The sequence below is a fragment of the Talaromyces rugulosus genome, chromosome III, assembly GCF_013368755.1.
Source record: "Talaromyces rugulosus chromosome III, complete sequence".
NCBI lineage: Eukaryota > Fungi > Ascomycota > Eurotiomycetes > Eurotiales > Trichocomaceae > Talaromyces > Talaromyces rugulosus.
This window is the reverse complement of record NC_049563.1, coordinates 226,953-248,922: the sequence shown is the minus strand read 5'-3', so window position 1 is coordinate 248,922 and position 21,970 is coordinate 226,953. Positions and strand designations below refer to the sequence as shown.

Below are 21,970 nucleotides of genomic sequence, written 5' to 3'. Positions count from 1 at the left end.
ACAAGTCCAGAACTCTTTTTGCCCAACATCGTCAATATTCAGTGTGTGGCAAAGTACTAGAAATAAGTCACTATGCGGATCACTTCAGTTCTGTTTAATGCTGCCCGCTACAATACCATAGGATTCATTGGTCTAGGTAAAGACTCTATCAGAACCCCAGATATTGGAATGAATAAGCTTAGAATATTCTAATTCTTCCTGCAGGTGCCATGGGAAACCACATGGTATGTCCATTTGAACCAAGAGCCCCTTGTAGTAGAACTTAGCAACTAAAATTAATGAATCATTTAGGTCAATAATCTTATTAGTAAAGCAGGGCAAAGTGGGGGAATCCCCAAGAATTTCGTCGTCTGTGACGTCAATCCAGACACAGTGTCGAGAATCATAGCTCGACATGCTGCAGCGAATCCTGACATAAAGGTTGAGAGCGCTAAAAGTGAGTTAGCTCATGTCTTAAATACGAAACCTTGTACTAATATGCACATACAAGCCCCTGAAGAGATTGCGAACAAGGCTGCTACAATTATCAGCATGGTTCCAACCGCAAACAATGTCAGAGAGGTATACCTGGGGAAGTCCGGTGTCATAAGGGCCCTGGAAAAATTATCAAAGGACGATGTTCGTCGAACAATTTGCATAGACGAATCTACTATACAGCAAGAGGAAAGTCGATCCATCGCCAATCAAGTGAAACAGACCGGTGCAGAAATGATAGACGCTCCGGTATCTGGAGGTAGAGAACCTCTTGTCACGAGTTTACTGATCCTGCTAATGGCTGTTAGGCACTGTCGGTGCAAGAGATGGAACTCTCACCATAATGGTTGGAGGAAAGAAAGATGCATTCGAGCGTGCCCGGCCAATTCTTCAATCGATGGGACAGCGAGTACTCAGCTGTGGAGATCTCGGCGCGGGCCTTGCTGCCAAACTTGCCAATAAGTACGTTTTACTCCTGTATTCCACCAAATTAATACGTTCGAAACCAGCTGTTAACGTTTGTTACAGTTTATTGCTTGGTATATCAATGATGGGTGTTGCGTTAGTATATATATCTAAGTGTTCCATATCGGCCATTTTATCTAACTCAATTAACCGTATTAGTGAGGCAATGCTGCTTGGGAAGAAGCTCGGATTGGAATCGCAACAACTCGCCGAAATAATAAATACATCGACGGGACGATGCTGGTCTTCAGAGGTGCGTTTTTATTTCCAAGATTTCTATGTGGCCAAGCTAACAGAATGAAGGTCAATAACCCGGTTCCGGAAGTAAGAACTAGTTCATCATCACCGCCTTCGCACCGTGAATACGAAGGCGGGTTTGTAACAAAACTTGCTCATAAGGACCTCGCACTGGCTGTTGCTGCCGCAAAGATTGTAAATTCCCCAGTTCCTCTCGGCAGTCTTACAGAAGAAGTATACCGGCCATTGGCGCAGCCAGGATCCAGCTTTGATAACTTGGACTTCTCCTCTATCTACAAGTACTTCGATGAAGGGAGGATGCCCACAGCACGAGAGCAGAAATAAAGAAGGGAGAATGCTAGAGCTACTAGATAGGAGGCTGATATTGATAGCACTAGAAAAAGAATGTATGTGTTCATTTATTCTAATATTTGACTTGTTCGAACATAGAAGGAATATGTAAATACCGCGACAACTAAATCCCAAGGGTAAATTTTGGCAAGAATTATTCGTACATTATAATACTGAACTGAGTTTATAGTCCTAACATCATTACAAGTCCTAACTCTTACACAATGGTGAAAACGGTATCTCAGGAAGAATCTTTGAATATGCATCGATTGCAGTTGACAAAGCTAGGGTCACTTTGCTATTTCAGTTCGGTCATTAAGAAATATTTGGAATTTCGACTTACTGGGGCCATTTTCAAGTATATGGTGCAGGGATTTCCAGATGCCTATGGGGGTCATTGCGCTGCCTTGTATAAGCAGCCCTAGAGCCTCGCCAATCTTAGACAGGAGCTCCATATGTGATGTAGAAATGACTGAGGATTCGGACTTTAGAAGTACCCACTCGCTAATAACGATTGCTAAATTTGAGGTGAGTAACCTGAAGGCTATATAGGTAATATGCAGGCTTACTGAAAGGTATTGACACCATTAGAATTTGGATCTTGGAAATCATAGCCCAAGGAGACAGCCCATCCAGCGCATGCTTTGTCGCTTCGAACAAGTTTCCAGATCTCAATGTTGCGCGCATGCATTGAAAATCTCTTGTCATGAACATTGCCATGGCAAATTTTATATCAACTTGCAATGATAGCCGAATATATGCTGCAGTAGGGTACGCAACGAAGTTCACATCCGAATTCTCGGTAGACCCTTCATTATGCATTGCTGACCAATTTTCAACAGCCTGTGTTATACGGCTCTTCAGATCTTGAGGTAGCATAGGGGACGAAGATCGCAGTTCGTCAGCAGAAATCAAGATTCCCATGACTATAGACAAGGATGCCAAGCCGCCACACCTGTACGCTTTGTTCGAGAATACTGCGTCAACTGTTTCGCGAAACCGCGGCAGTGGCTGGCTCCCGGCGTTCAGTCTTAATTTCTGCCATTCACAGGCCGTTGGCGCCTTCCAGAGCACCTCCGGGGCAGGCAGGTGTACCTGGCTGAAGTGTCTAATTGCGGCCCCATCAATCGATCCGTAGACTGTTGACCACATCCCAACAACAATTAGAACGCCAAAGATTGATCTTCAAGCACCTTTAGTTACGTTTTCAAATAATCCACCTTGCAGATATGCACTCACCGTTTGGATAGTTCATTATCCACAAACATGTTCCACTCCGCGACTACCACAGATTTCTCCATCTGACTAGAAGCAGCTGTAAAGGACTGAATGCTGGAGGCTATCCTTACTAAGCTCCTAAGGCTCCCGAGAGTGCTATCCATATTTGATGAGCTGCCCCCTGGAAATCCAAAGAGGCAGTTGTAAAGCAGCGTGCGCAAGACCCATGGGGGAATGGTCTGTGACTGACTGATCTCCATCTATGTGAACACATTAGTAGTAGACCAAGATCGAATCATACGGAATAAATACGTATTCTCCCGCCATGCGTCTAGAAACCTCGAAAAGAGCAATTCCAGCTTGAGACTTGGAGCAGTACATGGCACCACCAGCTATAAGAGCAATTGTAACCGCTATCTTAATTAGATTCTGCTATAAATCTCCAATAGAATGAATACCAATTACCTGGATTAATCGATGATGTACTTGATTCATGTATACAAGGTAAATGTTGGTTTAAAGTCGCGAAAAACATCGTGAGGTATTTTTCAAGCATCTGGGCTTCCGATATTTCGACTCTACCGTTGGACTGGTGCCCCTCAGTTTTGATGAGATACTGCTGGAATATATGGGGCTTGCGAGCAGTTATACCTGGTGTTTTGATAATGCCTGTTTGATAGTATCCAATAATTGACCATCAATTCGTGGATCTGATATTTGAGTAGGCTCTGTCCCTACATATCCTAACTGAGCTTCCGGCCATGAGAAGACATCTAGTAGCGGCGAGCAAGGAATTCTAAAATTATTCGATTCGTCCGATAGAACGGACCAAAAGTCGCTGTCACCGGGTGGTGATACGGAAAATGGCGAGGGGGGTGATGACTTTCCGGCTTTCATGCGCTCTAGAAAGTTTTGCTGCTCTTCTTGAGGAAACCCTGGTTTCGTTGTTGAGTCTATAGTATTGTCTAATAGCAGTGATGAAATATCCTGCGCTGACTTTTCTATAGAAATCTCGTTCAAACCCCAGTCTGTCAGAGAAGTAACTTCCGAGTGTAATATAGATATAGGTAGATTGCCATTCGGGTCAAGAGAACTAATACCTTCTAACGAGGAGTGTTGGCTCATGTCAGACCAAAAAGAAACAGGGTGAAAAGTAGCATTGCTGCTGGGACTGAAGGGAAGTGAAATAATGTCACTATTAGGTACGTCGTTTTCACTCCTCCCAGTATCCGGCATCGAGGAATGAAGCTCGACTATGTTTTTTGGCTCGGTAGCGAAGACGTCAGATGGAATAATCTCAGGCGAAGGGAAGCTGCTGCGGGAGCATTGATGGTGAGTGGTCTGATGACGATCATGGAGCTCTTTGCGAGAAAAACAAATAGAGCATTTTTTACATTTGTACGGTTTCTCGAGGGTGTCTAAATCTAGTCAACTTGAGGGGACATTGGGGGGGGGGGGGGGGGGGGGGGGGGGGGGAATAGAATGTCACACAGGAGAGGGGAGAAGTACGTACGCCTTCGAAGATGCCTTTTAAGATGCTCAGACCGCGCAAACCTACGCTCGCAATACTGGCAGACGTGGTTCTTTGCGGTATTATCTCTGTTCCGGGTTGCTTTCTTCTGTTGCGCTGGAGGATGTCCACCCATTGTAGCAATTTTAGAGGTCAAAACCAATATCGCGATGAAATTTCAAAATGAAGATGAGTCTTTTCGGAAGCGTGCAGAATAATTTCAAAAACGAAGGGCATCATCAGCCTCTATAAGCAAGCAAGAAGGTCCGAGACGATGAACGGACTTTCCCCCACAGTACCCCGTATCCACATCCCTGGAACCAATGAGCCAATGATATCGTAGTTACTACATACTAGCCGCAAGGGGACATGGAGACTAACGCAAAGGAGAGAGGAACCAAAGTAGTGCTAGGGCACTAACCGCAAGGAGCTGACGGAGGCTAACGCTAAAGGGCGAGGAGTATGAATGTGCATGTTAAGGTACGTTGAACGTGCGCCCTATGAGCACGGGGCCAGCTGTTATCGGAATCAAGGAACCGGGGTAGCATCCTTCTAGGCACGTGTCATACAAATCAACATCACAAGCTCCATCAAAAGGTAAACTAAGTTTCATGATTTCATTGCGCCCTCGTTACTCATTACTACAAGCTAATAAAAGGGACGTGGAATTATACAAGTGTAAATGGTTAATATAAAAGGTCATTGTTGGTGACGAGATTTAGATCATTTGTCTCAGATAGTGGATCATTAATTTCCAGCCCTGACGTGCCACTTCGACCTCATTTCCATCAAAAACCATGAAGCCATGACACCCGCCAGGGATGTACTTCAATACCGCAGGGTTTCCTGCCCTTCTCCATCTAGAGTGCATGAGTACAGTATCGTCGATAAGCGCATCTTCTGTTCCCACAATGAAGAGCGCAGGCACAAGGTCGCTTAGCTCGTTATAAGCCGGGGAAACACTTGGTAATTTTCGATCTTCAATTGTCATTTCCGGAAGATATTTCCCGAAAAAATGTTGGAGGTCAGAATATCCCAAGATGGGAGTTTCTTCTGACTTGCTCAAACGGGCCGAGGGCAGAAGCGAAAGATCAAAACACCCGTAGTTGAGTATTGCACCCTTGACATTTTTAAGTCGGCGAGCGCCACGAAGATGAATCAGAACATCGGAAGAAAGTGTTGCACCTGCTGACTACAAATTTTATAGAAGTTAGCTCAAGCTTGAAGATGGAACGGGAGACGTACTTCGCCACCGATAAAATTCATCTCCACTCCAAACTAACATCCTCGTATCAGCAGAGCACAACATCTAAAACACACACTGTCAGACATACCTTTCGCTTGGAATTCAGCACCATCCAATCTGCGACATCCTGACAATCTTCCGCTGCGGCAGGGAAACAATATTCTGGAGCAAGACGATACTCAATCGACACAACAAGCAGCTGTGTGTTATTGGCGATATGATCGCACATCAAATCCTGGCTTTTCCCTTACCACATGAACATGCGTTACAGGACAGAAAAGAGACGAAACAAAGACCGTAGATAATAGACGCTTACCCTGTAGCAGAACCCAAGACATAGCCTCCTCCATGAATATGTAGGAACAGGCCTTTGAGTAGTCCATTCACTGCCGGCCTGAACATCCGACACATAATGGTGCGAGATGGGTCTCGAGACGGCACAAAAAATTGCGAAGCCTGAGGTAGTAGTACTGGGGCTGGGTGCACTGTTTTCCCGGTGGCGCGCAAGTCACGATAGGCTGATGCTCCTGTCTGTGGACCTCTCTCTTTAGCATTAATGCAATAGTTTTGTAGTTTGAGGAAGTAGCCGAGACAAAATAACACGTACTTCCCACCATTTTGCTTCTTGTTTACCCTGCTCAACCAGCCATTTATTCAGTGCCAAGGTTGATGAGTGTATCGCATTTGCCTGGAACAACGATTCATCCAGTACCACATCGGATTGTAGTGGAGTGGGTTGGCCAGTGGTCATTTTGGTAGCAAGCGTGCCCTTGGGAAGTTCAAAGGACACAGAAGCAAGAGTGTGAGAATGAATATTGGAAAGGTGTCTCAGGAACTGACATGTGCAACCAGAAGACTTTAAAAGGTTGTTATTGACGATTGGATTGTCAATAGATCGTGGGGCCCACCGGTTTAGTGACTTTTGGGGTGACCACGCCACCCACGCCACAACCAAGCCCACTCACAAAGAAAGCACAGCAATCCAGTTGTCTCTCTCTCCCCACAGTTTCAGACGAACAAACGAGGCTCACTTGGACAGCTGAAAGGTCCAATCTAAGATTTATCCGGTAAGTACAGAAAAACTAGCTGCACATAGACACGAGGCGAGATTTGGGGTAGAAAGCCTATACCCCAACATTTCCACATATCCTTACAATTGGGGCGCCATAGGTGCTACATACGTTGTAGTTTATGATACCTGGCTGTCTCTGCAAATGATGTGACTATAGACTCATGGGTCATGGCAAATGAAATCCAAGACTTCCATCTACCCAACGGCTGGCGAAATTGGACATAAATAGCACGATACTCCCAGATTCGATCGTTTTAAGTTAAAAGGTTAAACACATACCAACCTCTTCACAGAGCCTCTCGCAGTTTTCACCAATCAGCCACAATGCCTAATTATATCAAATCTGCCGCTCCTAAGCCCCATGCAAGGCCATTAAGCACAAGTGTCCCAGCAATTGTCAAGGGTGTCATCGACGATATTAGAAGTAATGGGGATGCCGCTGTACGACAATACTCGGAAAAGTTCGATAAGTGGTCGCCTGTATCCTTCAAGCTGTCAGAGGAGGAGATAAAAGACATCATTTCTCGAGTCCCGGAGCAAACTATCAAGGACATCAAGGAAGTGCAAGAAAATGTGCGCAAATTCGCTATTGCACAAAGAAAGTCCATTTCGGATATCGAGATTGAGATCCAGCCTGGTGTTCATCTCGGGCATAAAAATTTACCTATCAGTTCTGTTGGCGCGTATGTGCCTTTTCTATTACTGCTGTTATTTTTTGCTGCAAGGTACTGATCTATGTAATAGTTACATCCCTGGTGGCCGCTACCCTCTCCTCGCATCCGCGCACATGACTATTCTTACGGCCAAAACCGCTGGAGTTTCATATGTAGTAGGGTGCACGCCACCAATCCTTGGCGAAATCCCTAGCTCCACTGTTGCAGCCATGTATCTAGCTGGTGCAGATGAGATCTTTATCCTAGGCGGGGTTCAAGCTGTTGCTGCGATGGCAATTGGTACTGAAACAATGCGCAAGGTAGATTTTATCGCCGGACCGGGCAATGCGTTCGTCGCCGAGGCAAAGAAGCAGATGTTCGGCGACATTGGTATCGATCTCTTTGCTGGACCCACGGAGGTCCTTATAGTTGCCGATGAGGCTGCAGATCCTTTCACTATTGCTACTGATTTGCTATCGCAGGCAGAACATGGTCCAGACACTCCTGCTGTCCTTATTACTACGTCGGAGGATATTGGTAGGAAAACGATTGAGATAGTTGATACACTGCTTACTAGACTCCCGACCGCTGAGCTGGCAGGGGAGTCTTGGAGGACATTTGGTGAAGTGGCTATTGTGGGAGATTTAACAGAGGCCTATGCCCTTGCCGACGAGTATTCTAGCGAGCATGTTCAAATCCTTACAAAACGACCTCGCGAGGCTCTAGAAAAGATGAGGAATTATGGCGCGTTGTTCTTGGGTGAAAAGACTTGTGTTTCTTTTGGAGATAAGGTACGACACTTCTACTCCTCTCCTTCACACCTGCTAGTCCACTCTTACCGCCTACTATCGTGTACACGTATACCTTGGAGCTTCTAACTTTGTTCATTATGACAGGTCATAGGGACAAACCATGTACTTCCAACCCGTAAAGCGGCTCGGTATACTGGAGGCCTGTGGGTAGGAAAGTTTCTTAAGACGGTAACATACCAGGAAGTGACGTCCCAGGAGGCAAGTGGGAGATTAGGGAAACTATGTGGACGAGCAGCTCGTGCAGAAAATTTTGAGGGCCATGCTCGCTCAGGAGATCTAAGGGACCATCTGGCTACCGGTAGCGAGTATGAGTGGATAAAATAGATAAACGAGCGCTTTATTTAGGAACATATGTATTAGCTTCTCAGTTACTTCATCTCTCAACGTTCAATTATCACCAATCGAAAGCTCTTCTTGCCACATCCCTGTACATAGTAACAGACAACTTCTCTGGTCATAAGCTAGGTGTTTATTTGGTTAGGAATTTAACAGCTCTCTCAAACGTACGAATCGTATAGCTTCCTCCGAATACTACGTCTTACTAGTAGGCCATAGATCAAGGCATTATCGCGAGTTTTAAGGTTCAACATCAACGACATTGGGTCGTATTTATGCTACGAGAGTACAAGAAGGGGTGATATCCAAACAAGACCGCTATACTCCTTAAAGCTATATCATAGTACCGTGTTGTATAGTAATACGGGGTTATACAAGAGATGATTCGAAGATGTGAGACCAAGTCTACGTTAATTAACCCGACTGAGCAAAATCCAACTTGAGAGGACGCTCAAGCAACTAAATGAGCCAAATTATAAGTGCAAATGGAGTCCCTCCATCCTCCTGCTAAAGGTAAAGAACATATCTTTGTGATTGAGTTTATTAACCCCTAGAGCAAGACAACCGTGGACGATAATCGAGATATATTCGCCTTGATAGTAGAGCGACATACACGAGGAAGGAGATATTAAGGTTAAAATAGCTCTATAGCAAAGGCTATAGAGGCCTTGGAAAACTGTCAAACTGTGGACGTTACAGCGGAAAGGAGATACAAGTCAAGATACGTTACAAGCTCTCGATCAAATCGGTAGGGAGATGGCACAAATAAAGATATCAACAGTGAAGCAGACGACTCTTAATAGCTTCTTTACGTGTAGGGAATAATCTAGCATAAGCAACCTATAGACGTTTTTAAGACCTCGGATTTGAGCGATTTCAGCTGATTTAAGAGCTCTCTTTGTTTTGAGCCCAAGCATCCCCCACATAAGAATATGAATGCGGTCCCGATCATATTCTTATAGCGAGTTTGTACGTATGAAAAATTAGCACTAGGTGTTCATAAATCATTAACTAGCACCGAGCGACAATTACCCTTATAGACATTCTGCCACCACCCCCTGCTACTCTACCAACAACTTCATTTTAAGAGCTAGGCTCTGGTAGAGAGGAGTACGATATATAGTACTTAAGTTGCCTATAACTATGGCTCGTTTGCTGTTAGACGATATGGTTTTCCGTGACATATACCAATGCCGATTTTTCGGCTGTGACCATATGTCTTGAATCGACGACAATGTCTTGCGTGAAATACGTCTCATAGAACGATCGACCATCCTCCTGGAATGCTGAATTCCACGTATAGGGGCCTGAAGTAAATGAGAGTCTTCCTGGGTCTATTATCTGTAGACTGTTACATAACTCATCCCTTAGACGACTAACTGTGATGTCCGAGCACGAGGCTGGAGGCTGGACAAAGTATAGAGCCTCCCAGCCATCTCGATTGATCAGCAGTCTCTCCACATCAGAAGGTTGCCGCTGAGTCCACTCCTCCCAGAAGCCCGACCGGGTAGCCCTCGGGTTGAATCGGTCCCGCTCACTGACAAACGCGGACCTTGCAAAGCAGAATCCGTACTCTGGAATGTACTTCGAGAGGGGTTTCAATTCTAGTTTAGCACCATGAAAAAGACAAGACTCCGTAGGATTGTCATCTTTATTAATGGTAAGGAACCAGCATAGATCACCGTCTCGGATGAGTAGCGGTACTACCTGCCTAAGACGATCGTAAAGCATACGACGATAAAGGCATTGATGTGTTGCTTCGACCGTATACTGGGTCCCTGGTGCAAAGATTGTGCAGGCTTGAGCGGGCGTAGTTAGTGACTCAATAGTTATGTTAAGCCAGAGACCTGTTACATCATGCCTCAGGTAAGCAATTACGGGACGGCAATGGATAGGGAGAGGAGGAGGACAGTGGGACATACCACTTGGGAACAAGATGCTCACTTGCATCGAAGTCTTCTGTGCCGCGAGTGTTCCGACGAGGTTGAGGGACGGCGATTCAAAATGCGACATTGCAGTATCAAGGACAACAAGGACGAGTGTGAGTAGGCCTAGGCTAAGATATATGTGTACATAGGATAACTACTCCCTACAGGCTGTGAGATGCACATTTCTAAGATCGAAAGGTAAGGCTTCATCACAGCGGTAGATAAATCTACGGGGCACGGGATGGCGTGAGTCCCGCGTAGTGACTGGTCATGTCAAGGACCCACCCTGACATGACACGATTTTTTGTCAAGTTTTGGGTCCTGCGTCGGACCCCTTTTTACTAACAAGTTACTAGTGGCGGCAAGTATTTTTAAGGAATCTACGTAAAAATATTTAAATTTTTTTATAAAATCCAAATACGTGACTCATTCCGACAAGAAATATAAAAAATGCACTAAGCCTGATAAGGACACAGATGCTGATTTTGATTTTTATTGCATTTTTGAACGAATTAAGCCTCGCTTAGGCGCAGGTGCAGGTGCAGGCTCAGACTTATGCCTATAAAGTCTGCCCTGTACAAATCAATGCTGCCTCAGCCAGAGGCAGCAGGGTCTCAGGATCGCATGTCGAGGGTGATAAAATATGAGGCATTTCCCCCCATTAAGATATAAGATTATCCTCAGCAGCTAGGTGTATTTCTTCCTTCTCTTCTTTTAGCGTTTCTTGCAGTGACTATGAGTTCAAATATATAAACGTAACTATATAGTATGTGTAGCCGTCATATAATTCCTCAATAATGTCAACTATTGATTCTGCGTAGAAAAGGCACGCTCGGAGGGTGCAGATGTTGTAGTGGTGTAGAAAAGACGTAACGCTAAGCTTAATAACTCGCTAGAAAGCTGAGAAGTTGATTTCTATAATAATTTATTAGATTCTGACGAAATAAGATTAATTCTGACTTACCTAGATCTGTTCAAAAGCTTTTAGATCGGTCTTATATTGCCAAAAACTTGATTAAAAGAATTCGCCTGCAGCATTACGATCTTGAGCAAATTGCAATATAGCTTCGTGAGGAATTTTGATGTAATATCGCTGAAGAATTTGGAAGACTTTTTCTTGCAAATTTACAGGCATTTGCTCATCCTTTGTGAGGGAAATCAAATAATGAGCAGCCCAGTGCAAATCCTGCACCTAATAGCGCATTCGCTTGAAGAATTTTGACTCCATAAATTTGCTTATATCGCTTCTAAATAGTATTATCTTTTTGAAGCTTTCTAGATGCTTTTAAATATCAAACCAACGTTGTATAACATACCCTGCATAAGATGCCATTACTTCGGAAGCTATGATATACTCATGAATTAGTTTCAAAATATGAAGTAATTGACTGAGCTCATCCCAGAAGTCTATGGAGCGTAAAACAGACTTGACCTCAGGTTTGCAAGGATTGTCTCGCACATACTAGATCAGTGCTTTTTCGTTCACTTTGAGGCTCATGGGCATGCTATATTGACTGCCCCAGCGTGTAATTATTGAACCAAGTAACACGCGTTCCTTTCTATATTCTTGAAGCTGTATTTACCGCAGAGCTGAGAGCTGTAGTGGTGCAGTATTAAAATGGGATACAATGAGCTGAGCGTTTTTGAAGGTTTCGCTAATAGTGGGAAGTGTCAAAATATCTTTTATTAGAAGTTGTAAACCATGAGAATCGCATCCTAATAAAAAGATATTTTTAGTCTCTTCCTTTGAAGCTAAAATATTCCATAGCCAATGTATCGTGCTGTACGTATCAGTGGTTATCGAATTTATGCGTGAGAAATCACCGTTAACGAGATCATAAAGCTATTCAAATTCATAAAATTAGTAACATATTAATTTATAAAATAATGGCTTACCTCAGTAATAACCCAGCTTGCCAAATTCTCTGTTGTTGCAGTTTCGTCTTCCAGATCTCTCAAAGCAAGGCAATATGAGCGCTGTGAATCTGACATTAAGATATTAAGCACTTGACGCTTTCTAATATCAGTTCTCTCATCGATGCTGACATTAGGATATTGAGATTTTGCAAGCTTTGAAAATACCTGTTCATGAACAGCAGCATAACAGTTTGGTAAAAATAGAATTAATAATTTTATTGATTCCAGGGATATGATATTTAGGATCAAGCGCACTTACTAAAAATCTTATTTCCTCACTGTCGAACGTTGCAAAAGGTCTTACACTAGTAAAAATCACCATTCCTAGAAGCTGGTCAATTTCTGTATACAATTTCTTACCTCCAGCAAATGTCATATTTGAAAGAAGAAGCTGAGAGCTTGGTTGACGAGATAACTTGTTCCAAAACTCATCAAGAAGCGATTTTTTGAAGCGCCAAGAATTTATTAAGTGGCTTTTTTGATGCGTTGAGTGTTCAGCATGCTCTTTATAATGTGGGCAAAAATTGCATTTGACTTTTTCTATTTTTATTTGTTAGTAAGTAAACTAGGGAGAGCGCTCACGACATTACTTTTTCCTTGACTATGCGATAATTGAAGGCCTTTTTTAGTAAATTAACATTGATTTCTGAAGCAAGAAGTCGTGGGCGTTGATTTGACATGATTTTTGAAGAAATTGAGATAGGAAAGGAGATAGGAGATGAAAATATTCAATATGACGACTTGTTTGTGAGCTGTAAGCATACAATTATATATAATCTCAATATTTATATCGAGTTGCACGGCAACATGAGAAAATCAAATTTTATTGGCTAAGGCATCCTTTTAACCAATTATATTGCTTGGAATATCTGTCTTAGCAGACCCATTTTAATTTACGCAAAATTGTCAGATTTGACGCTGACACGTACTCCGTATTGTCATGTCAGGTTTGACGCTGACAAGCAAAATCAGCAATTTGACCAATCCCTAGTCCCACGCCATCCGGTGGGATTCTTGGTTGGGTATACGCCTAACCTGCTAAGGTTCTGGAAATCCTAACCTGATCTCCTAAGCGTTCTAACTCCGGGGGGTAATGCACTCAGCTGGAGTTAAAGGAGTGGGGTAATTGTTAGCGATAACTGTTGGAAAATATAGGCGATTTTGAGGCGCCGAATCGACCCCGACTGGGTGAAAATTTGACCAATTAGATAAAAACACGTTCTATAATCAGGGGCTTGATATCTTCAAAACTGAGGACATTCCCCCTAGTAAATCAAGTGCAAGTTTGTCCACTACGAGAAATCAATATATTGAAATTCGTGCCAATTTGTTCCATAAAATTCAAAACATAATTTCGGGATAAAATTACCGCGCTGATTCTGACAATTCTCAACCCTATTCCATGTCAATCCCCTCCTTTTCGCCTCTGGAAAGTCATGTCACATCATATAATACTAGGACAAACTTCGAGATCTGACCTGTATCGTTTGATTGGCTGCTATGTACAAACGGATTCTTCAGATCAAGCAATATATCTTACTGGGGTGTGAGATTTGGGTCAGCCGTTAGTAGCATCGCGTGGTATGTGCAACTTATTTCTTAGAAGTGCCCTCTCCGTTATCTCGTGGTATATTGTGTTGTGTTTCACCTCTATGCAAGTAGTATAGATAATATTGATTTAAATATATCTATCTAAGGTCCGCTCCCCATCCAGCGTGTATTGATGCTATTAAGCCTCGAACGTGTTGCTAAACATTTTCTGGATGTCCAATGTAACTCGCCAAGCCATCAGATAGTTAAACGATGACACGAGAGCAAATTGAACAGAAGCTAGAAGCCTCGGGCTAGGAGAAACCTAAAAGCTGTAGCTAGAAGCGTTACAAGAGATTCAGACCCTACTTAGATGTAGTCACACTTGCATCCCAACCGCCGTTTGTGCTGCGAACGCAGCTACCCCACATTCTCTAACCTGCTAATAACAAGCTGCGAAATACTTGACTAACGCGATGACCCCACGCCATAATTTCGTGATATAGATGTAGTAAGTTGCAACCCAGCGGTAGAACCCCAAAATATTTTGTAGACGAGTTTCTTGCTCTTCTAGACCTCATCCCGTTAGAACCCCAATACCCCCCATTTGGGGAAACATACACTAGTCAGCACTTCACTCCATCCTCCATCCCCAAATATGACGGCCCAGTTGCCATTATCTTAAGTAGCATATCATCTTTAAGAGGCTTGCCTACCAAATCTGACATTTCCGATATCATATTCCGGGATTGTTTAGTACCTCTTGTACCAATTCAATATGTCTCTCACAAATGGTGTCCAACAAAATGGTTTGCACCAGGATGGAAGCTCCGCTTACAAGATTGCCGATAGCCCTCTAGGAACCAGGCGCCCACTTCGAGTAGTTTGCATCGGGGCCGGTTTTTCAGGTCTCCTAATGGCTATAGTATTTGAAGAGAAGATGCGAAATCAAAACATCACATTCCAAATCTATGAGTCAAACAATGATCTAGGTGGAACATGGCTTGTGAACAGGTTCGCTTCTCTTTCCTCCTCGCCTCAGAGAAAATGATGAATAGTAGCTGATACAGCCTGATTAGATACCCCGGATGTCAATGCGATATTCCAGCCCATAATTATGCGTATTCATTCGAAGCTAACCCGAATTGGCCAAATTACTACGCCTCCTCTGAGCAGATTTTCGACTACTTGAAAGGTGTTGCAAACAAGTACAATTGTGGCACGTATATCAAATATCAGAGCACAGTCAAGAGCGCGAATTGGAATGAAGCCTCTGGAAAATGGGAGCTCAAGGTTCATGACTTGGAAAGAGACACTGAGTTTACCGACTCGCCAGATATTCTGATCAATGCTGGGGGCTTATTGAAGTGAGATACGATTCTTTTCTTTCATATCTATAGGTGTTGACCAGGCTACAGTAATTGGAAGTGGCCTGAGATTGCTGGTATTGAGACTTTCCAAGGGAAATTAATGCACTCTGCCCACTGGGACCAAGAATATGATTTCAATGATAAGAAGGTAGCAGTGATAGGCATCGGATCATCAGCCATTCAAATTCTACCACAGCTGGCCACTAGTAAGTTAGTTAGTCCCACATTTGCGCTCACTGCTAAATCATACATGTAGAAGCAAAAAATGTCACGTCTTTCGTGCGATCCAAGACGTGGATATCCCCGGAAGGAATTGTCGAGCCGGAGAAAGGCGACCCAAAAATGGACAAAAACCAATATTATGATGCGGAGGAGCTGAAGCGCTTCAAAGAAGACCCCAAATACTTGCAGGAACATCGTCGCATTCTTGCGGACCGAAGAATCAGGAACTTCAAGTCATCTATGGCAGGTTCAGAAGCACAGAGAAATGCAGATGCCTTCTATAGAAAAACAATGATTGAACGGCTTGGGGACACGGAAAAAGGCAAGGATATTGCGAACTGGCTGCTTCCGGACTTCCCAGTTGGCTGTCGACGAGTAACGCCTGGACCTGGATTTCTCGAGTCCCTCGTTCGGGACAATGTGAACACACTGTGGGACAATATCCACAGCATTACGGAGACTGGAATTAAAACAAAAGACGGTAGAGATATCGAATTCGACGTCATTTGCTGTGCTACTGGTTTCGACACCACCTTCAGGCCACGATTTCCTGTCGTCGGCTTGAATGGTATCGAGCTGGCTAAGAAGTGGGCTGAGAATGAACCAGAATGCTACTTTGGCACCACAATTCCTGATTTCCCCAATTACTTTAGTAAGTTCTTCTACTATGCTAAATCTCTAATCTCTGCATCTCATATGCCCGCAACTAAAGTGAACTAAATGTTAACGTGTGTTAAACTAGCTTTCATTGGACCCAACTCTCCAATCTCCAATGGTTCCCTTGTCCAAGCCATCCAAATGACTGGTGTCTACATTTCCCAGTGCATCGAAAAGATCCAAACCCAAGGAATCAAGTCCTTTGCCGTGAATGCCAAGGTGACCTCGGAATACAACGAGCATACCCAAGAATACCTCAAGGGAACTGTGTGGACCGCACCCTGCAGCAGCTGGTATAAGCGCGGGACCAAGGATGGGCGCGTCGTAGCCATCTACGCAGGATCTACATACCACTTCATCGAATCACTACGAAAACCCCGCTGGGAGGATTACGATATTGAATATTTTAGTAAGAACCGCTTTGCTTTCCTTGGTAATGGCTTTACACAGCGGGAGGCTAGAGACGAGACCGTGGCAGATACACAGACGTTGGATTTCGACGAATATTGGAATCTCATGGTACTACCCGATATATACGGTTAGATTAGGTAGGGTAGGTAGTAGTTACATAGTATACAAGCTATAACCGTGCCATCCTGCCTCACCAACCGCTCTCGCTTTTGGTGCGCACCGGTCCAATGCAAATTTCAGTCCAATGCAAATTTTTCGGGATAAGCTCAACAAAAATTAGATTTACTTCCTCCACCCCTGTTTATCTATAATAAATGAAGTACCAGTAGAAGCAGAAGGAGCAGCACTAGAATCTAAATTAAAACATGAAAATAATGGATCGCTCTCCGCGTTCTGAGCGGCCGATTCTTCCTGGCGCTTCCCAAACTCAATGGCTTTAGATACACACCTTTTTATAGCAGTTTTAAAACTTGATTTAACATAGAGAAAAGGTCGCGAGTAATTCGGCCTACACATGCGGCCGCTGCAAAGTTATTGTCAAACATATCGAAGACACTAATAGCTTTTTTTATCCCCATGAGAGCCGATGGGACGAGAGGAGATTCCTGGTAGCCAAATGCGAAACCTATCATCGAAAGAGTAGCATTCCATTGAAATTGATATGCTCGATGCCAGCCGTAGAGAGTCTCTGTTTCTTCTAGGACTTGGTGGACTATATCCGTGACGGTGATGGCGTGTTTCAGGCATATGGCTGCAGTCTCGTCTGATAGTGGCGTGGAGGTTCTCGAGTTCGCCTGGAAGCTAATGAAGGGCCGGCAAAAATTGATTATTGTATCGTGATATATGAGTTCAAGCGTGAATATTTGCATCTGAAGCCAGCTGGGCGCACATCTATCTATGTCCAGTGCCGATCCGTCCGTAGAAAATGAACGCCCACTGCATTTTCTACGACAGATTAATATGTCAGGGACGCTTTGTAGCCAAGATAAGAGGATACTGATTTGTTGGGTTAAGAATTTACTGCAGTTCTCCATGGTTTGGGGGTCATCGTAGAATTCTTTGCCACCATTCGTGGCAAGTTCATATGCGCGATTATCCTCCAAGTTCGAATAGATCCCCCGAGCCACTCGAATGAGATCAACATGGTGGACGTGGTAACTCAACCATCTAATTCCCAACTTCGATGGTTGCGTAAACATGGTGCTGGATATTGATGCCAGCTCCGGATCATCTGATGGTAGGCATACGTTGAGCTCCCGAGTTACAAAGGGACGTCCTAGATCCATGCTAATTTTACTTTCCAATGCATATGTCATGCACCATAACCGTTTGTGAAACTCGCGTTCCTTTCGGCAATAATCTCCATTGAAATCTAAGTGAAAGCCAAGAGCGTAAACCGTCTGAACGGCAGCGGCTGCAGCACTGGACGCCATATTCGAAAATGAGGCATCACGTAGGTATATGATCGATATTATTTGGCACTGAAGTAGCATCACTGATGGATTTTCAAGGTATGCGCTTAGTAACGACTGAGAGCGCTGGAAGTACCAACGGCCGGCATTGCTCGCATCAGTGGTATTGATGTCGGCGTCCAAGCATCCACTTGTATTCTCTCTGGGTACAAGAGTCATGCCGTACTGTATACAAACGGCAAGGACAATATCAACAAGCGGCGAGTTTTCTCTAATCCTGCTATCGGCTGGTCGACCCGCCCATATTGACGCGTGATGCTCCTTAAACGCACGTTCATCGAGGATTGGGACCGTACAGTGATAGGTTTGCCAGAAAAGTCTTAAACATCCATCTTCCTGCTCTCGGGTCATGTAGGCACCGTTTGTAAGTTCTTCTTGTGACAAAGGAGAGCCGGATGCATTGCTGGAAACAATATTCGTAGGCCAGGCGAAAGGTGAACCTGCTGTTTGGCATTGAATGTCCAGGTCTGAATACCGCCATCCGTACACGGATCGCAACTGCAAGGTGATCCTTGAGGAGAGACAGCGTAATGACGAGAATCCATAAAGTTGCGGGGTTCCTCCTATATCATTTGTCACCACGAGCCCTCTACGAATGTCCGTAGCAGGGCCAAGGGAAAGATACGGCCGTTGCCAGTTCCGAGGCAGAGGCTCTGACGATGTCCGGTCTCGGATCTGGGTCTCGAGATGGGAGATCCGTAATTTCAACGCTTGATTTTCCCTGGCTGGAATTAATATTTCAATAATTTCAAGTTTCGCATACTCACTTCAAGACTGATGGCAAAGTGGCAACTTCAGCCGTGTGGTCTCTGTGACATTTGCCTTTTCTATGGCGACAGTTACGACAAGGGTGGTAATTGTCGCAGCGCACCCGGTTCAGGCGACACCAAGAGCACGCCCGGGTGACTGGAGCGCGTTTCGGCTTGGGTGCTCTCTTTTCGGGGTCCTGATCGCAGTGCATCGGAGAGCTTGCAGCAAATGTTACGAACATGGTCATAGAACGTCAGTGCAGAGAAGCTGCAATGGTCTGGTTGAGGACGATGGATGGCTCAAAGTTGCAGCAGGGCGGGGTTTTGGGTAAGTTGGGGAGTTATGGGGCACCTTATTAATAGAGTAAGCGGATATTAACTTAACTAGATCCGGAATTCGCATTGACTATTTCGCATAATGGGGTATCGTATGTGGGTATATCCCATTTTGCCGAGAGTGCCCCTAATCGAATGAGTTCCTAGTTCAAAGTCTTGCATTTGCTCGGCTCTTTTCTCTCTGTTTGCTGGGACGAAGAGCCGCAGTACAGTATCTCCCATTAGTGAGATAATCAATATGTCTTTCACCGGAGGACTCTCGGTTCTCGCACCCACTCGGGCTATAACGTATTTCACTAACGAACGGCACACCTTTTCCACCCCCAAATTGAATTTTATAAATTTTTGTCACCCAACACCAAGAAATTGCTTGAATTTCTATGTAGAGTTGGTTGGGCAGTACGTCCGAATATGCCCTACTAATTTACAATTAGAACAGGTAGGTAGAGCGCGCCGACGCCCTTGTAAAGCTGTTTCCGGATCAGGAAGTTGAGAAACTTCAGAACGCGCCAAAGTCGCTATAGCGATTTCTTGGGCCCCAGAAACGCTGATAACCCCTGGCATATCAAGTGCCTTACCCCTTGTTGTACGCTTAGTCTTTTAGCGCTCATTAGATACACGTAGATCATAATTTTCCTTTAATAATATAGTGGTTTGATGTATAGCTGCCGTGTACCCTTTGATGAGGTAGTCAAAATGGGATTGAAGCGGCGAAGGGGGTGTTTTTGAGGATTCTCTTATAACGCGCTTTATTGCAGTTGACTGTCGGTTAAGTGTCTTTATATCATAAGGCGTGTTTGGTGTCCAATTGTTTTTGGGCATATCGGGATGATTTAGCGATTTTGAAGAATATGTGGTTGATGAATTTGGGAAAAAGTGGGAGGGGTGTGCCGTTCGTTAGTGAAATACGTTAACTCGGATATTGACAACTAGCACCAGAACCCAGCGCCCCGCAAACGAATGGCCTCCCACAGTCTACACATATCAGCGAGGGATTTGGCGCTTACCTCTATTGTTCCTCCTTTAACTACTGCTGTATACCCAATGACCCACGAGAAGATTTCGGTAGTCAAAGACACCCCTTGGTTCACCGACAATGAGTTCAAAGCTTCTTCCAGCGACAAGTTTATTGACGTGCATGACCCAGCTACAAACAACCTTGTCACCAGGGTACCGCAAAATACAGATGACGAACTAAAAGCTGCCGTTGAAAGCGCTAATAGAGCATGGCCAGCGTGGAGGGATACTAGCATTGTGGGGCGAGGCAACGAATCATGTTCAAGTTTACTCAGCTTGTCCGGGACCATTGGGATAGACTAGCAGCTTCAATCACTCTTGACCAAGGCAAGACTTTGCCGATGCGAAAGGTGATGTTCTCCGTGGGCTGCAAGTCGCTGAACAGTCTTGTGGCATCACTGAGCAAATGAAAGGAGAGCTTGTGGAAGTTGCCACCGATATGGAAACGAGATCATACCGTATCCCTCTTGGAATTGTCGCAGCTATCTGCCCCTCCAGTGAGCATCCCGCCCGAATGAAAACGGACCTGCTGTTGAATCACCTCTCTAGACTTCCCAGCTATGATTCCTCTTTGATCTATACCTATTGCGACAGCGGCCGGAGACTGCTTGATTTTGAAACCTTCGAAACGCGATCCAGGGGCTACTATGATTCTAGCGAAGTTATGTCAAAAGGCCGGTTTCCCACCCGGAGTCGTGGACGTTATTCATGGTACAGCTAAGACCGTCAACTTTATCATTGATGAACCTGAGATCAAGGCTATCTCATTTGTTGGAGGAAACCGAGTTGGCGAGTATATCTACACCAGAGGCTCTGCAAACGGCAAGCGTGTCCAAGCCAATTTAGGCGCAAAGAATCACGCAGCTATTCTCCCAGATGCGATCAAGAGCCAGGCTTTAAATGCTATTGTTGGAGCTGCTTTCGGTGCTGCTGGCCAACGTTGCATGGCACTTAGCACTCTTGTGGCGGTTGGCGAGGCTAGAGAGTGGCTCGATGAGCTTACAGAAAAAACTAAAGAGTTGTCTCTCGACGGCGGATCCGAGCTAGGAGCTGATGTTGGACCAGTGATTTCGCCGCACAGTAAGAACAGAATTGAGGAGCTCATAGCCAGTGCCGAAGCCGAAGGTGCTACAATTTTACTCGATGGCCGCGGCTATAAGCATCCGGAGTACCCTGACGGAAACTAGGTTGGACCAACTATTATTGGAAATGTGAAACCTCACATGAAGTGCTATACTGAGGAGATCTTTGGCCCTGTCCTTGTTTGCTTGGACGTTGAGACGCTAGATGATGCTATCGATCTCATCAATACAAACGAGTATGGCAACGGAGCTGCTATTTTTACGCGTTCTGGGCTGGCCGCCTCCACTTTCCAGACACGGATTGAAGCCGGCCAAGTTGGAATCAATGTGTGAGCTTCCCAAATTCTCTGTCTCACTGCTGTCCAAGACCTGCTAACCAAAGGGGCGACCCTCCGTATAGGCCTATTCCGATTCCGTTGCCAATGTTCTCTTTTACCGGAAACAAGAAGAGCATCGCTGGGGGTGGAGCCAGCAACTTCTACGGAAAGCCAGGCTTGAATTTCTACACGCAGTTGAAAACAGTCACGAGTCTGTGGAAGCATGAGAATGCGAACTTGGTGGATAAAGTGGCCATGGTCATGCCGACGCAAGGCTAGGTCGGGGAGCTCTTGAGCGGAATAGATGAGTTATAGATGATAAGGAACCTTGCAGACATCTCGAATGCAATAAAGATGCTCGTCTTGGAGCCAGATGCTCGTCTTGGAGCCATATTGTGTGCTATTTCTTTATGACTACACGTTTAAAATGCGTCTTCACGTCTCACGGCATGCCGAAGTATTGACTATTATAACTCAAATATGCGTTAGGGCACTAAATGCATACTATAACATTTGTTAAAATGGCTTTTCAGAGGCGCTTATTACGCTACAGCCACCTTCAAACCGTCAGTCTAAATCAATTACTAT

General features: G+C 44.6%; 9 protein-coding genes across 9 annotated transcripts; 4 read left to right on the top strand and 5 right to left on the bottom strand.

Annotated features, from left to right (window-relative positions):
* Positions 1–72: 72 nt before the first annotated feature.
* TRUGW13939_04941 (uncharacterized protein) lies at positions 73–1,521 on the top strand (the record flags this gene model as incomplete). Its single annotated transcript, XM_035488106.1, has 8 exons — positions 73–136; positions 205–224; positions 292–436; positions 491–733; positions 783–936; positions 1,003–1,035; positions 1,099–1,192; positions 1,243–1,521. The coding sequence occupies 8 exons, from the start codon at positions 73–75 to the stop codon at positions 1,519–1,521; spliced, it is 1,032 nt and encodes a 343-aa protein (XP_035343999.1).
* Positions 1,522–1,817: 296 nt separating this feature from the next.
* On the bottom strand, positions 1,818–4,391 carry TRUGW13939_04940 (uncharacterized protein; the record flags this gene model as incomplete). The annotated part of the gene is made up of 8 exons (XM_035488105.1): positions 1,818–1,825; positions 1,871–2,044; positions 2,097–2,710; positions 2,767–3,005; positions 3,058–3,158; positions 3,211–3,334; positions 3,397–4,106; positions 4,304–4,391. The coding sequence occupies 8 exons, from the start codon at positions 4,389–4,391 to the stop codon at positions 1,818–1,820; spliced, it is 2,058 nt and encodes a 685-aa protein (XP_035343998.1).
* Positions 4,392–4,973: 582 nt separating this feature from the next.
* Positions 4,974–6,252, bottom strand: TRUGW13939_04939 (uncharacterized protein; the record flags this gene model as incomplete). Its single annotated transcript, XM_035488104.1, has 5 exons — positions 4,974–5,447; positions 5,501–5,533; positions 5,590–5,740; positions 5,818–6,032; positions 6,109–6,252. 5 exons carry the CDS (start codon positions 6,250–6,252, stop codon positions 4,974–4,976), a joined length of 1,017 nt encoding a protein of 338 aa, XP_035343997.1.
* Positions 6,253–6,897: 645 nt separating this feature from the next.
* On the top strand, positions 6,898–8,362 carry TRUGW13939_04938 (uncharacterized protein; the record flags this gene model as incomplete). Its single annotated transcript, XM_035488103.1, has 3 exons — positions 6,898–7,256; positions 7,318–8,017; positions 8,123–8,362. The coding sequence occupies 3 exons, from the start codon at positions 6,898–6,900 to the stop codon at positions 8,360–8,362; spliced, it is 1,299 nt and encodes a 432-aa protein (XP_035343996.1).
* A 1,170-nt stretch (positions 8,363–9,532) lies between these two features.
* Positions 9,533–10,387, bottom strand: TRUGW13939_04937 (uncharacterized protein; the record flags this gene model as incomplete). Its single annotated transcript, XM_035488102.1, has 2 exons — positions 9,533–10,221; positions 10,297–10,387. The coding sequence occupies 2 exons, from the start codon at positions 10,385–10,387 to the stop codon at positions 9,533–9,535; spliced, it is 780 nt and encodes a 259-aa protein (XP_035343995.1).
* Positions 10,388–12,054: 1,667 nt separating this feature from the next.
* On the bottom strand, positions 12,055–12,384 carry TRUGW13939_04936 (uncharacterized protein; the record flags this gene model as incomplete). The annotated part of the gene is made up of 3 exons (XM_035488101.1): positions 12,055–12,083; positions 12,127–12,145; positions 12,199–12,384. Coding segments are annotated over 3 exons (234 nt in total), but the record flags the coding sequence as incomplete, so codon positions are not given.
* Positions 12,385–14,527: 2,143 nt separating this feature from the next.
* On the top strand, positions 14,528–16,541 carry TRUGW13939_04935 (uncharacterized protein; the record flags this gene model as incomplete). Its single annotated transcript, XM_035488100.1, has 5 exons — positions 14,528–14,763; positions 14,829–15,116; positions 15,168–15,325; positions 15,376–15,993; positions 16,084–16,541. 5 exons carry the CDS (start codon positions 14,528–14,530, stop codon positions 16,539–16,541), a joined length of 1,758 nt encoding a protein of 585 aa, XP_035343993.1.
* Positions 16,542–16,861: 320 nt separating this feature from the next.
* On the bottom strand, positions 16,862–18,872 carry TRUGW13939_04934 (uncharacterized protein; the record flags this gene model as incomplete). Its single annotated transcript, XM_035488099.1, has 2 exons — positions 16,862–18,602; positions 18,649–18,872. The coding sequence occupies 2 exons, from the start codon at positions 18,870–18,872 to the stop codon at positions 16,862–16,864; spliced, it is 1,965 nt and encodes a 654-aa protein (XP_035343992.1).
* A 1,054-nt stretch (positions 18,873–19,926) lies between these two features.
* Positions 19,927–21,661, top strand: TRUGW13939_04933 (uncharacterized protein; the record flags this gene model as incomplete). The annotated part of the gene is made up of 4 exons (XM_035488098.1): positions 19,927–20,261; positions 20,311–20,480; positions 20,623–21,151; positions 21,466–21,661. 4 exons carry the CDS (start codon positions 19,927–19,929, stop codon positions 21,659–21,661), a joined length of 1,230 nt encoding a protein of 409 aa, XP_035343991.1.
* Between the last annotated feature and the right edge of the window lie 309 nt (positions 21,662–21,970).